The sequence below is a fragment of the Syzygium oleosum genome, unplaced genomic scaffold (assembly GCF_021117445.2).
Source record: "Syzygium oleosum isolate NSW1041296 unplaced genomic scaffold, Sole_v2.1 Sole_v2.04, whole genome shotgun sequence".
NCBI lineage: Eukaryota > Viridiplantae > Streptophyta > Magnoliopsida > Myrtales > Myrtaceae > Syzygium > Syzygium oleosum.
In genome coordinates this window covers 9337848-9353297 of record NW_026607488.1, presented here as the reverse complement: position 1 = coordinate 9353297, position 15450 = coordinate 9337848, and the positions used below count along the sequence as shown (strand labels likewise).

At 39.4% G+C, this 15450-nt stretch overlaps 2 protein-coding genes across 4 annotated transcripts; both read right to left on the bottom strand.

Moving 5' to 3' along the window:
• Positions 1 to 415: 415 nt before the first annotated feature.
• On the bottom strand, positions 416 to 7624 carry LOC115679430 (histone-lysine N-methyltransferase ASHR3-like). 3 transcript variants are annotated; one of them, XM_030603023.2, is made up of 11 exons: positions 7203 to 7624; positions 6567 to 6713; positions 6257 to 6424; positions 5917 to 5943; positions 4906 to 5023; positions 4619 to 4712; positions 3566 to 3659; positions 3349 to 3427; positions 1895 to 2066; positions 1133 to 1213; positions 416 to 964 (listed from the first exon to the last, which is right to left on the bottom strand). In XM_030603023.2, exons 1-11 carry the CDS (start codon positions 7515 to 7517, stop codon positions 808 to 810), a joined length of 1452 nt encoding a protein of 483 aa, XP_030458883.1. In that variant the 5' UTR covers positions 7518 to 7624; the 3' UTR covers positions 416 to 807. The 3 variants fall into 3 exon arrangements, 2 of the variants coding, with proteins under 2 accessions (XP_030458883.1, XP_030458882.1); XM_030603022.2 differs by having other exon boundaries at positions 5917 to 5968; positions 6270 to 6424; XR_008816371.1 differs by having other exon boundaries at positions 853 to 964; positions 1990 to 2066; positions 5917 to 5968; positions 6270 to 6424.
• Positions 7625 to 12325: 4701 nt separating this feature from the next.
• LOC115679469 (uncharacterized) lies at positions 12326 to 14876 on the bottom strand. The gene is made up of 2 exons (XM_030603067.2): positions 14702 to 14876; positions 12326 to 14436 (listed from the first exon to the last, which is right to left on the bottom strand). The coding sequence occupies exons 1-2, from the start codon at positions 14807 to 14809 to the stop codon at positions 12490 to 12492; spliced, it is 2055 nt and encodes a 684-aa protein (XP_030458927.2). The 5' UTR covers positions 14810 to 14876; the 3' UTR covers positions 12326 to 12489.
• Positions 14877 to 15450: the final 574 nt, after the last annotated feature.

Here is a 15450-nt window from a genome sequence, read left to right as displayed (position 1 = left end):
TAAAATATTTAAAATTAATTCGATCTACAATATTTCATCTAATGTTTTTGTCATCTATCATTTGATATATATTAAGTTTCGACTATAAATACAGTACAAACTTAATTTTTAACTTATACGACCAATCATATTTGTAGTTTTGTAACTTATTTGATCATATATAATCACACTGTTTAATTTGATAAACCGTTCATTATTAATAAAAATCGTATTGTGATAATTCTGACTTATTTTGTGTATAATTAATTTTTCAAAATGCAAGGTCATATATGTTCAATTCGTTCCTAAACCGAAGTATGGTCATTGCTAGTTATTGTATATGCACAACTCCAGCTACTCCATAGCAGAATTCCGGCATAAACATCAAACGACTACTGTGGCTAAAACCACAAATTTTCTTTTGGTGCTAGACAAGTACAGAATCACACGATCACTTGATCGTTACTAAAATCAAATGCCTGAATTTGAACAAATCATAATATCACCACTCATCATCAGATCAAAGTCAAATTACAGTTAGCTGGAGGTCCAGTCAAAAATTCAGACTATAGGAACTTACAAGAATACAAGGGAAGTGCAAACTAAACTGAAAAAAACAACTAATCTCTCATACATGATTCGGATGGCCGGTACTCACGCAAATCCATCCAAGAACTGCAGGATGGGCTCATATTCTCTGAAAGGAAAGCTTCGTCTTGGTGACTGTGACTGAGAGTCTCTTTGGCTTGTCATGCTCGTTATTTATTTCTGCTCATGGTAAAGAATGTACAACATCGATGATTCTGGCAAACAAAGGCCTGCGGCACATCACAAAGTCAAAATGGCTACACAAGCAGCCGCTGTTCTTCTGCGTTTTGAACCCCAGCACACCTCTAACTTGGCAATCTTCTTTTTGGTTCCCAGATATCCTTGACAGTTTTGGGATCCGCAGCAGCACTCCACCTCGGGACCAAATTGTACAAATCTTTAAAGAGGGAAAGAGAAAAGTTAAGAAGCCCTTGCAGGGGCTTTTCACTTATTTAGTTTAAGTGGAGTCAGTTAAAAGTACATCTATGAATGTTATTTCAAGGCTGCACAAGCAAAAAACATGGATCATACTTTTTAAGTTTTCAATCATTAAAGCCTCACTAACCTGTAATCATATGTTAGCGGCTCACCAACTTTTATTGACCGAGCCGCAAAAACACCCACCCTTGTTTCCCCCTCAACTTGCCTGAAAAAGTCAATTTATTGAGTCCCACAGCTCAAAGATTGTGAAATGGTATTTCCATCAGAGAGACAAGCCATTACCAACAGGAAAGACAATAAAACCAAACATGTAGCAAGACTGTATATTTCATGTCTAATTAGATGAACTGGAGGCAAGAGAGGATTGCTGAAAGTGAGGAAGAGACTTCAGACTGATTGGGGAAACTAACAGCCATATGAAACTATGATTTTACTGATGCCTTTCCCCAGGCCAGGTGGCGCCTGCAATTTTTTAGTTTGTCTATACTATAAAGCTCAAGCCAGAAATATATTTTTGAGACTCCTAAATAATGCAAGTTAGTCTCACTTTATTTAAGAAGCCTCAAAGAAGACAGTTGCTGGTCTAACATTAATTATACTTAACACATAATAGAATAGTCAAATATGACATTTGGAATGTTAAATCACTAGGGGGACTGGGGAGGCATCATATAACATTCTGTAGAGATTAGTATGCGCCTCTCAGTTGATAGACCAGGTAAAATTGAATCTAAAACATTTTAGCCAGGAAAATTGTTTGGTTTGACAAAAGCACGGGGGAAACTTTTTAATGCTAACATATATAATGAACAGCACCTTAAGAAATTCTTTTCCTAGAAATGACAAAACAGCAATAGAATCATGTAGCGAAATTGACCAAACTAACCACTTTTCCAGGAAACAGTTAGGATCGCAGCTGTGGTTAAGAAAGCGAGATGCATTTCCCTTGAATGTTGCATCAATTGTGAAGTCCTTCCGTACCTCACACATGTAGAAATTCTTCATGCCTCTGAATTTCATATCCCAAAGCCTTTTTTCACATAAAGCATCATCGATAACTGAAGCAGAGATGGTGGTGACTGATGAAGTAAGTAAATTGAAGAACATCTAAACAATCAACTATTTAGGAGTAGACAAATAAGAAAGCTCATTATGAGTAAATAATAGCAAAGCAGCTGGATAAATGACTGATGATATTACAAAGTTCAAGAAAATCTCTAAGAGGCCCCAACCCAATGTCTTTAGTCTTCGAGGAAATGAATGATCAAGTTGAATATCCCGTAAAGGCCAATTTGATTCATGAAAAGGTTTTCAGTTTTTCCTTTAAGTGAAAATGAAAACAGTTTTTGTCTACTTTTAGTTCTCTGCTTTCTTTAAACACATGTTTGGTCACCGAAAAGTTTCAATAGCTATGCAAATCTTAAAAATGTATATGTTCTCAAATTTCTGGTTCCATCAAGTTACACTAAAAAAATACATGTTGCCTTAAATTTTAACATAAATCGCTAAACCAAAATTAATTCCCTGAACAACTGTTTAGAAAATTTTTCTTTTGTTTTTCTAATTCAACTCTCTCTTTCCTTATCTTGTCTTTTCATCTAAAAGAAACGTACAGGATGCTTCGCTGATCTTTAGATCTTATGCAATTGACATAACAAAACCCTTGAAGCGGAAGCTTTCTCCAAAAATGTGGCAATGGTGAGTATGTGATAATGGTCAAGCACTTCTCTCTATCACGAGTTAATTGAGACATAGGCAACTCAACTCCACTGAAGGGAAGGACATTTCTCTCTCTCTCTCTCTCTCTAAGTTTGGGGTCGCTTGCACATTTTGTGTTGAGGTGTTCTGTTTTACACAAGGAATTATTCTACTAGATGGAATAAACTTTTTTCCTTTACATTTTGAGATAAGAAGTTGCAGTTGCCATTGAGAAGACCAACTCAATCCAGAATGAAACATGGGAATCTTGTTTTGACTAAAATTGTGAAAACTGGAAAAAGGTGTTTTCTTTTCTCCGGCCTATACATTAAATAAAACTACCGCATTTTAAATTGAAAATATTTCCAAAACCATCCCAAACACATGTTCATGGTGTTCTGTCTTTCTCAAATGAGAATGAAAATGAAAATTTTGAAAACTTCCATATACCAAACAGGCCATAAAATCTTCATTAACAACAAAATGAAACAACAAAAGACCTCTATTCAATCTGGCATAGACGTCACATAAACGTCACCAATATAAAGATGAGACAAACACCAATGATCTTGACTACCGAAAATCCAGGCAAGAAAAAAGATGAGAAAAACACCAATGATATTGGCCGCAGACATTGTTTACCTTCTCCGATATATTCAACGATAAATTCCCCTTTATTTATGGATTCAGCTGCCTCTACACCCCAACCACATAATTCTGTCTGAGATGGAAAATAATATTTTCCATTTAAGTCATCATATACAGAAAGTACTATCGCAAAATAATATATCTTCTCATTCTTAGAAACGATATACTCAACAGATAAACTAATTCGGCATAACTGAAGATGCTATCTTACCTTAACAATCTTTATCTTCTTGTCCTTTCGAAATGGCCTGTTATTGCAATTTTCTGGGCAACGACAAGCCTTTGAGCAGCTTATGCATTGGACTCTATATGAAAAATTATATATGCATCATTGGCAGGGACAGAACTCAAATAAAAGAATGCTACACAAGTAATGGATAAAGCATAGCATCAGAATAGAAACTTTACAAAAAGTTTTGAGTCACATTCACTCCTAGCTCACTCCTAGCTCACTCCTAGAGTACACCATTGTTAGAGTCCAAATGACCAGATAATCTCATGCAAGACTAAATTTCCACACCTTAAGCTGATTGAAGCAGTTCAGTGACATCACTATCAGCGAATTGGTAGTTTGTCATTGACCAATTTCTACACTATTGTTATTAACGTCACATATCCCTTGCACCGTAAATGATCCTAATAAAGACTAGAACAGCACTAGGACTCAAAATAGTGAATCAACAAAAGCATTCTAGGATGCACCATTGCAGTCTGCCCGGCTACCCATAAAACGCCCTTAAGTCATGAGACGCACGAACAATACAAGATGCACATTTATCAAATAGATCGAAAATCCTATCAATCAGTTGAGATGGAAGAACTTGATTTCTGGTCTCAAATTTATTTCCGAGGCCTTCTAAAATGTGTTGATAATAATAGGAAGAGTGTGCTGTTGGATTTTGTAAGTAAAGAAGCTAAATGTGGGACTGTTGCAGTAACCTCCCCATGCATCCCCAATTTCTCCTTCCTTGCTCTGTGAGCATGGAGAAGCACACGAGAATTTAATTAAGCTGCTTTTCAACCATTGATGAAAGGAGACATATGCTACAATTTAAGAGTTTAGAGTGTTTGTTCCTAGGTACCCAGCCTAAGGCTATCACTGATAAAGCTACGTGTGTAGAAATTAAATGGAATTAATGTATAATTCTTGCAAACTGTAAAATTCTTGGATTGCTTTTAATGTTGGATGAGCCGAAGATCCCAAATACGAGTGCAGGAAGAATGGTGGTAACACTGGAGTAGGCAAAAAGATCCCTACTAATACCTGCACACACAATTATCAGAGCACATGGAACTGCAACTTGAGCATCCAATACCATCACCAACATCATCACGCTTCTTCCTGATTAGATATATATCTGATTCCAGTAAAGGCTAGTATCAAATGAGTGATGACTGCAATAATGACGGGTGAATGAAACATCAACCAGTATGGATCCTCCGTATCTTTTGTCATCCTGAATTCTCTGCCATAACATTTTGACTGTACTTGCCAACATCACCAAGTCATGCTACTCTAAACAATACAGCACAATGCAACACAAAGGATACTTCGCCTGATATGCCCGTATGGAGGTGGCTCCATCTTATTTTCGATCATGTCTTTCATTGTTATGTCAAACTTAAACTCCTCTTCATCATAAGGTGTTGGTAAGCGACTGAAAATTTCCTACAGTAGCAAGTACATAAAGGTTAGCATCCCAGATGTAACACTAAAGAGAGATCAATATGCAACTTCCAATCATTTGGACACTAGACTGCAAAAGAACTGGTCTATTTACTGCTATATGGCTATCTAGCAGAACTTGGATGAACATAAAATGATCAAACATAAAAGCTAAGGTTAATAGTGTTGGGCCGCATGCATATTAGGGCAGGATAAGCAAGATTTGGTTTATAACAGCTATGTAAATTGTCTCCAAAGACTATTTAATGTTATTTCAAGTAGAATAGACACCATGGTTACAAAAGCTGCCCTCAATATCAGTTCTAAGGAATATACATTAACCACAATGTAGGAACAAAGTGATAATACGTGAAAACAGCAATTTCCATGGCAGCTGTAGAAATAAAAAAACTAGGATGTAAAGACTTTTGTTGATAAAACAATAGGTAATCTTGTCAAAAGAAATGAAAGAACAGAGGATTAGAGCACACATAGCTGTTGTTCCACTGCCTCAACGAGGGAGACATACCTTATCACCATTTCAGTCAGTAGATGCAGCACGCAGAATACTAAGTGCCAGTAGTGCTTGTATATTCAATTTAGTTCACAGGAATTAGATATGTATAACAATACCACAATGGATGTCTCCTTACACTCCACAGATCTAAAAATGGTGTTCATGAAAGCCAAAATGACTGCATTCAGGAAACACCTTACAGAAAATTTATTAAGCCCATGCATAATTCTCTACTATTGTTCTTTGGAAGTGCAGTTTCATTGGATTTCAATCCCATGCCATACATATGAGTTTTAATGTTCACTAGGTGCCATAGTTAAATCATAATACATAAAACTACCCCATATAACTTAATAATCAAAGTTCTGTAATGGCTGACCTCTATGTCTGATGTCGAAACAGCATGCTGCTCATTCAACAAATATGTAATCCTGTCAGCCAACCCGACCAGTAAACTATAGGAATAATATAGATCTTCAGAACGAAATACAGATAAACTAAAGGAAAATTCAAGGTAACTTGATTGTGGAAAAAAAGGAAAATGGGTTGGAAATTTTGAATATTTGAACCGTTGGATATCGCCTAAAACTAGTATATTGTGGAGTAGCATGAAAAGGGTTGTTAGAGCTTCATACTCTTTGAATGAAAAGATCCTAAAGTGGTTTTGTCAAATAGCTTCACCAGAAAAATAACCTCTCTGATGAAGCAAAGAGATTGACCTTCTTAACCAACCGTGAATTAGTCAGATGCCTCCAACAGACAGCTCGCCCGGGTGGATTCTTCAAATGCATCACCTTTTCTGGCCATGCTGCACACTTATAATGTGAGGCTATTGTGCACAGCACACATCGCCAGTGTGGTGGTCTCTGTTTGCAGATGAAGCATGCCTTCACGAATAGAACAAGAATGTATACAACAAAAAAATTACTCGTAGACCATGCAAAAAGGAAAACGACATGTACCTAGCTAAATAAAAAAATAAATAAAATTTGGCAAAGCATTAAATTGTGGAAGAAAAAGAGAACTTACATGTTGAGGACACTTGAAATTCTTCAAATTGGATACCCCAAGCCTTTCCTTTGCACATGACGAGTGATAGGTCACATTACAACCGCGAACTACACAATGCAACTCCTCATCGGGGAATACAAAACGATGGCAAATGACGCATTTTGCCTGACATGCAGTGAAAGGTCATTCGAACAAGACCATGCTTATGACTGGAAGTCCTCTCTTGCTCTATAATTCATAAAAAAAAAGAACAGAGACTGGCAGAAAAATCATTGTAGCACTTCTCCTTTGTTGCTGCAGAATTAATTAAGTTGCTCGCAAATAGGGTTTTCTCTATAGTTCGAAAATTGACCCATATAAAGACCTATGCTGCGGCGACTCAATTAGTACAGTAAAAAGTGATCAGAAGCCGCAGTACCTGGTTAATGTCCTACCATGGTTCATGTAACCAGTAAGTCTCAGGCATATACAATACTTATCCTAACGTAGATCCTTGGCAACTGCTAAAGACGATGAATACAACCCAAAAGAACTCCATCAATTTGCAGAATCAGGCACATTTCCCCACCGACTCAGCTCCAACCAACAAGCAAGGAGAACACTCGAAGAAAAGAAAAATAACGAACACCGAACAGAGATTACCGGAGCTCTCACCATTCTCTTGGCGCCGACGAGGAACGGGAGGAAGCACCGGGACCGCGCCTCGCCCGACCCCGCCTTCCGCGCGGCCCAGTCCCCGACGTAATCCCCCAGCGTCCTCGCCGCGTGCCTCCTCGCCGCGGCGCCTCCGTTCTGCGGATGCGGGTTCCTCTCCCGCGCCGGCTCGCGGTCGGGGACGACCCCGGCTAGGGTCCTCGGGGCCGATTTGAGGCCAGCCCCCGCGGCGCCGCCGCCGCCGCCGCCGCCGGGGTGAGCGACGGCGAGAGGCGAGGAGAGGGAGGGATTGCTGTTGTTGGCCAAGTCCGGCATGGTTTTCCCTTGCTCGGGCTCTGCAACCCACCCGCCTCGTTGCTCGCGGCGGAGGAAACCCTAGACGGATCCGATGAATGTGTCTGGACGGACAAAAAAGAACCGTGTCTGAAGGAGTCGAGGAGAGAGGAAGAGGGAGGGAGGGAGCGGTTTTTTGGTTTTGGCGGGAAACGGGATTTCATTTTTTTTTTGGTTCTGTTTCATATTCGGTAGTGTGAAGTTACGGAGCGGGGATCTTCGGATGGGCGTATCTACGAGTTCGCCACCGGCTTTTCTGTCGGTCGAGGTAAGCATGGTCCGGATTGGGCCGATCCAACATCTAATCCTTGGGACTGAGGACTAGACCGACTCTATGGGTTTGGTCCGATTCCAGGGTCAACCCAGGACCAACTGATTTTTTTTTTTGTTTCATTTTTTGAAAGGATAGACACACTATTTGAAATTACATATACATCTATAATGCGATATTGAGCAACCAAATTGTGAACATCGGTATAAAATCAAACGGAAATCTAAGATAAAGCAACAGCATAAATCTCTATTTGCCAAAAATAAAAAAAAATATTTTTCTAACAAGCATAAAGCTCTCTGATCAAGCTTAAACTGGGAAGCGAAAGGGGTAATATGAATACACATGAGCTTGAAGCTCTCAAATCAAACACAAACCGAGAAGCTAACTGAAAAAATAAATACCCAACATAAATCGAGAACTCACATGAACTTGAAGCTCTCAAATCAAGCTAAGACTGGGAATTTACCAATTGAGTTGCGTTCGTGGGGCGAGGGAAGAGAGGTGAGCGAGCTATGTTCATGAGACGTGTTAAGAGAGGCGAGCGATGTCACCAACGAAGCTGTTGAGCTGCGTTCGTGAGGTGAGCAAACTTAGCTCGGCAAAGAGAGGCAACATTCAACCAAAAAAAAAGATAGACAATAGAGTTTTTAGCTTTCTATTTTAAACGGCAAAAAAAGAAGAGGAGAGATAAAGAATATATATAGGGTTGGTCTGGGTTGAACCAATCATAAAGTTCCAAGGCCGAGTACCAACTCTCACAATGCAAGTCCCAGGACCAAGGACCAGCCCCATCCTTCTGAGAACTAAAATAGGACCGGCCGACTTGGGCCAATCCAGGATTGACCCTAGATTGCTGCTCACCCCTATTTGAGAGGGCAAAGATGAGAGGAGGCGTGTGATGCTTTTGTAATCAGGACGTTTTTCATTTATTTATTATCAATTCTCTTTACAAGTGCTCCGAAAATGCCTTTCCAATGGAATCTCCGTATGAATCATTTAACGGTCGATTTATTCTTTCGCAGGAAAGCGACTCGTCGGAGAATAATTTCACCTGTTCGGGTAAAGGGATAAATGAGAATTGTCTTTCGAAAGATAGATTGCGATTCGAAACACGGGACTTGTTTTTTGAGTTTCTTTGACCTCAACCGCCATCGTGAATAATTCTGATTACGCGAACGGGGGCTTGTGGCTATTGGCTAGACCAGACCTCTCAAGGCCCCAGACTCGGCGCTCGAGGGAAGGCTAAGGTTGGGTCCTCGACAACCAAACTTGGTGCGTGAAAGTTAGACCGGGGTCTCCTGTCCAAAGTCCATGGCTACCGGACTAGAGATCTTGGTCATCGGGGATGGGTTTGGACCAGCCGAACTCGAGTCCTCACGTGGTTAGACTTTGGAACCCATGACCTAGACCACCGGTCCCATTTAAGGGCACATCTAGATTTTCCAATCAATAAATGCCAAAGCATCAAAAAAGAAATAATTCGGGAAAATTATCCAAAAAATCATAAACATATTATAAAGCAGTAAATTTAATTCTAAACCTTTCAAGTGTGCCAATTTAGTCCTAAACCTATTGTATGACGACTAATTCAATTCAAAACCTTTTAATGGTGCTGATTTAGTCATAAACTTTTTAACGATTTGCAAATTTAGTCATAAATCTTTTAACATCTTAGATGGGTCGATATTAATGGTGACTCATTATTTCGATGAATAATTTCTTCAGACATAAGAAAATTATAGAAACACTTACTTGAAATTTCACTTATCAGATTCCAATGTGGAAGATAGAATTTTTTTCTGAAGAATTTGCCATAATATATCTAATCAATGCATAAAATCATGAAAAATGGATACAAATTTTTGATTGCTACTTACTATTGGCAATAGGTCTGAAAAAGTATTGAAAAATATCCAATTTAGATATTTGTACCCTGTCATCTTTCGGGCTAATTTTAGTCAGAAATTGCTAATGTGACAGTCCAGTTAGCACCAGCTATCTTATGTGGCATGATCGACACTAGCGTGGATGATTTTTATAATTAAAAAAAGATTTCTAAATTTTTTCCTATATTTTCTTTCCTCTTTCCTTTTTTTTTCTTTCCTCCCTTTTTCCTTTTTCCCCTGGATCCCTTCGTCGATCGCCATTTAGAAATTTTTGGATTATTTTCTCAAATTTTTTCTTTTTCTATGTTTTGGCATATGCTCTTAAAAGGGACTGATGGCCCGGGTCATGTGATTGGTGAGTAGGGATCCTGATCTGATCAATGGGTTCCAAGGTCTTTTTGGAAGTAATGTCTATCGAGGTTATTTTTCGTGAATTGTTAGTTGAGATAATCTTGAAAGTGGATCTGATCACACGATTGATCTTCTTATTTCAAGCCAAAGATTTCAACCGCTAAATTGTGCGCATGCACTCGTTAAAATCCTTATTCATTCGTGAATCTTTTTTATTTCGATTAAAAACATGACTTCAAATGAATTTTGTGTTGAAATTATGGGTTAATGGCTTAACAAAAGTGAGCAATAAAAGAACATGTTTCTTCGGATCATTTTTTGAGGTAGCTTTTCTCTGTCTTTAATAGACATGTCCGAAAGAATATGTCTCTTTAGATCATGTCATTTCAATCTATATAAATTGAAATAAACTATTCTTTACTTGAGAGAAGCATACACAACGTTTCTGTGATTAAAAAATTGTTTCAATCTCTCTATGTTCAAAGTCAGAAAAAAAGAGTCTCTTTTCTTCAATTTTCTCTTTATTTAAATTTCTAAGTGTGCCAGTTTGAGGAAAAGTTCGATTGAGTCCTATATGTGTAGTGCTAATACAAATATGTTCGAGGTTTTGTATCTTGAAAGACATAGTTCGTAAATATGCAAAACACCGTGGGTAGGAACTAATGACCTTAAGTAAATTCGGTAATCCGTACCTCACCTCCTATCTAATTCTGTTACAATTTTATAACAATTTTGCAAGTCTATATTTGGTTTGTAATTCAATTCTCTTCACTTGTTAAGAAAATTCATTCAATATATTTATTTATTGACTTGGTCATTTTTCTTAAATTTATTATAGCTTTCTCAGAGTTATTATTTCGTTGAATTTTATTGATTACAGCAAATAGTATTGTATTGCGTCTTCTACACTTTGTACTCACTAAGCTGTTGTCACCACTAGCAATATTCATGATGTTTGTTCATTGTGGTACAAGGTAGACAGGTTCCATAAAGCAGGAAAGTTGCAATAATCTTGAGTATACATTACTTCGATAAGAGCATCACTTTAACTTAGGACACAAAGAAAAGCAGAAAAAGGAAAAGAAGAAAAGTCATGCAGAGTACAGGAAAGAGAGGTTGAGCGTTCAAGCAAGAGATCTATTTTTCTGTGAGTGATTCTCAGCGATTCACTCGTTGTTCTCATTGTTTGGGAGACGCTTAATTAATAGATATAACATGTCTATAGACAGCCCTAAATTCTCAACAGTTCACTTTAACATTGTTTTCTCTCCTTCGCATCAGCTGCGAATGGAAAGACTCCTGGAACTCCCTAGTCCGATTCTCTCCGACAAAGTAAAAGCAGTCAAATTGCTTGCCTCAATCCAATATGCTGCGCTTTCGCCTCAAGCCTGATTCGAGGAGTTCGAGGACTAAGATTCTGAGAAGCTGTTGCTCGAGGAAGAGTGGAAGAAGTACAGATTGCTGGCATACAAGGAAGAAGTTCCTAAAGAGCTGTAAGAACTCGAACTCCGCGAGATAAAGGCGGCGGGGGCATCAATGAGGCATTTTAAGGCCTTCACTGAGAGGCGAACAGGCGCTGGAGAGGCATGATTGCAGCAAGGAATTGCAAGGGAGCATCCGCTGCCCAGCTCGGCAGGAGTATCGCGATGTGGCACATTGCCGCTAGCATTAGTTACCGACTAGATGATGCCGACACAAGCAGAGAAGCTTCTCTCAGGAAAATGAGCAAACGCGTCTGGCATTACGTGATGCAGTTAATCTCCTCGAAATGCCATCAGTTAGTGCTGGCCCGCTAGCTATGAGCATGCATGCACGGTCATGAAGACGCTGCTCTTCCATAAGTCGTTGCCAGGAACGGAGGACCAACTTTCAGCCTGCCAATTCCTACATAAGACCGAACTCAGTGACGATGTTGCCCCAGAGGCGGAAGATCACAACGCAGGATTTCTATGTTAAGGTGATTTATTTAAGGTTGCAAATTAGCAACTTAATACCAGAAGTCGTATCTACTTGAAATGAAAAAGATTTATTGCGAGCAAATATGACTTACAATAATTTCATGCGCGCTCCTTGAATGTCTGAAATATTTTACTTCAAATAAGAAAATTTATCACGAATCGATCCACTTTGCTCTTGATACGTGCTGTGTTCCACAAAATCTATGAAGTTACAATTAACTGCACAAAAGAAAATCTATTCTCAATCTGAAAATGTATAAATTTACGAAAAAATAATTCTGTTTTACTTTTGATGAATGCGATCTGCTATTACTGAGTTGGTAATTTGCAACCTTAAATAGATCATCTCACTTCATTGCATTAGAATGGTACAGTTGGGCAAGCAGAAGACAAAGCAGAAGAGCTAAAAAAGTCGAGTGAGTTGGGCTCCAAGATTCGCAACTAGTTACAATTACAACGCGGTAATGTATCAATCAATGAGTTTTCTAACCACACTTGCCGAAATTGAACCTATCTGTCTTGTGAGCTAGGAGGAGCCAAATGAGAGTAATAAACTCCCCACCTCTCCTGAGCTGTTGTGCATGGCTATCCAAATCACAGCTATATGCAGCATAACACAGCATCTCTGTCCATACACTGCTGATGATTTCCCATTTTTGCTCTCGCATCAACAATTTCCCTGAGAGTTGCTGTGCTTCAGGCAATATGAGCCAACCTAGTTCAATCACGGGATCTTCCGGCTTTTGGGCAGCATGGTCAGGGAGTTGGGCAGTTTGTAGGATTTGGCAGGCTGAATGTTCGTCCTTCATTTCCGGTGTCGAAACCTGGAGCTCCTTGATGACTGTGCGTACATGCTCATAGATAACGCGCCCAGAAGCGACTGATAGCATTTCGGGGAGATTAACCAGGAGATGCATCATGTAGTCCGAGACCCATTTGCTCATTTCCTTGAGAGAAGCTCCTCCACTTGTGTTGGCATCATCTAGTTGGTAACAAATGCTAGTGGCAATGTGCCATATGGCGATACTCCTGCCGAAATCAGTACGGATGCTTGATTTCACTTCTTCATAGAAATTATGCCTCTCAAGCGCCCATTCGCCTCTCTTAGTGAAGGGCTTAAAGCCTCGTTGACCTTCCACCGCCTTTATCTCGCGGAGTACGAGTTCTTGCAGCGGAATAGGAACTTTTTCCTTGTATGTGAGGAATCTGTGCTTCTTCCACTCTTCCTCCAGCCGACAGTATTTCAGGATCTTACTCATTAAATTCCTCGAATTGGGCTTGAGGCAAAAACAAAGGAGATTGAACTGAGGCAAGCGATTCGACCATCTTTGCTTTGCCAGAGAGAATCGGACTAGAAAGTTAAGGAGTCTTTCCATTCGCAGTTGATGCTGGTGTCTGATTGCCCATACTACTGCCCTGTCTGAGAAGAGCAGTTTCGAGTCCGAATCCAGTTCAAGGATCATGGCTATAGCCAACATTGAAAAAGTGAAGGTGACATTCTTGTGATGCAAGAAGTCTTTTCTGAACATCACTGCGAATCCGGAAAAGGTCAATGCAATGCACACAAAAGTAAGAAAACGGAGCATAAAACCTACCTTAGTGTAGATAATGGGTGTTTTTGTATAGAGGGCATTGTACATGAATCCTAGTTCGATCTCAGTAATCTTGAAAACCTTAATAGGTGGATAATCGTCTATTGACAGCGAGGGACGGGAGATGTACAATGAGTGGTAGATCCAATTTTTCAAATGTGGTTTTATGCGGTCGAAGCGGTAAAATGCTTTTAGAATTAGATCTGCGCCAGGATTATCTTTAGGTAATTTGCAAAACATCTCGGGTAAGGTATTCTCTTCATCGTTCCTCGAAATGGCCATGTCCGCATCCTGGTCAAGAGCAGATTTCAAAGCCCATGCTCTCTCCCCGTATTTGATGAACCCGGCGAGAAAAATTGGCAAGGTTAGGAACGAGAGTCTAGTGTAAGTCCAGCACCTAATGAGAATCCAAATAACTAGACCCACTTGGGCAACTGTTTCAACTATTTCTCTCGCCCCCAACTGATTATCTTGAATTGAATAGGCAGTAATTGTGTCGGGGCTTCCTAGGTGCAACAAGAGAATTGGGGCAAGAAGGGCCTTAAGTGAAGTTTCTGTATCGGGTAAACTAGGGTCGCCAACGCTAGTGTCGCTAAGCTTACCGATACCAACAGTAGCGACCCAGCTTGCCATTAAGTAGCTCGACCAAACAGTAATTCTGATCAAGAATCCCGTAATGTAACTCCGGCGACGGCCAAAGACCAAAAGGATGATTTGGAAGGTGAGGCTCAATAGTACCAAGGTCTGAATGTCCCACGCAGTCCACAATCTCTTGGCCTTCTTGACAATCGGGTCCCAGAAAATGACCATCTCCTTTCCCTCTTTCAAGACAGCAAAAATCTGATCAAGTACAGGATGCAATATTCAAGGTCCTATCAATTCGAGAATAATCACATCTTTTTCCAATTTTGATTTTGTTGAAAGGAACTTCAATTCAGGCGAACGTAAGATAATCTAACGAAAGCAAGAAGAAAGTCACAGGATTCATTGTTAGAGTTTGCATTAGTCTTACACTAAAATTGAACAGCATGAGCAAGTAAAATGCTTGAAGATGATTGAACCAGGAAATTGACAACAGAGAATGAAGCAATGGAGTACACCTTACCCGGCTAGGAAGCAATTTGTTGGGATATAGAGGTACAAAAGGGGCAGTACAGAGTATTTGGAAGGCTGCTCTTCTTCTTCTTCTTTTTTTGTAAATTTTGAGAAGCATCACATAGGTTTCTGTTAGCTGTTACACGAGCACAGGACAGGACGAGCTGTTGAGAGACATATATATTCTTTAAAGGGTCTCCTAAACAATGAAAACCACTAGTGCACTTTTGAGAATAACTCACAGAAGAATAGATCCCTTGCTTGAACTGACATCCTCTCTTTCCTGTACTATGTATGTCTTTTTCCCTTTTCTTATTTCTGCTTTTGGTTTGGCACCAAGTTAAAAAGATGCTCGTATGGACTCTGTGTAATACTAAAGTGACGCATACTCAAGATTGTCTCGACTTTCCTAATTTATTAACATGTCTACCTTGCTTTACAATAAGGAAACACTGGTTATTTGATAGTCCGATGAATGTGGTGTTCTATTTGTACTTTTCCTTTCTTGCCACATCATAAACATATCCCATATTTACAATAATGGAGATGGATATAGTTATCTGATTGTAGCTTGATTTACTTCCTTCTGCATCTGTCAGTTTGTACAATCGCAGGTTGTTTATCAATGTTGCATGGAGGTGACGCATGTTGTATCTTATACTACACAAGATCTCTCTAATTGCTATGCTTCACATAACACATGATATCAAATTATTCAAACTATCATGATATCAAGCTTTGACATATAACAAATTACTT

Bases quoted from the DNA above. Each gene is read 5' to 3' on its own strand.
- LOC115679430 (XM_030603022.2), bottom strand. From the start codon at position 7,517: ATGCCGGACTTGGCCAACAACAGCAATCCCTCCCTCTCCTCGCCTCTC. The intron at 6,425-6,566 runs GTAAGTTCTCTT...CTATTCGTGAAG, and splicing joins ATTTCAAGTGTCCTCAACAT to GCATGCTTCATCTGCAAACA. The intron at 5,024-5,916 runs GTCAGCCATTAC...TTGCTACTGTAG, and splicing joins TTTCGACATCAGACATAGAG to GAAATTTTCAGTCGCTTACC.
- LOC115679469 (XM_030603067.2), bottom strand. From the start codon at position 14,809: ATGCTTCTCAAAATTTACAAAAAAAGAAGAAGAAGAAGAGCAGCCTTC. The intron at 14,437-14,701 runs GTAAGGTGTACT...GTACTTGATCAG, and splicing joins ACAAATTGCTTCCTAGCCGG to ATTTTTGCTGTCTTGAAAGA.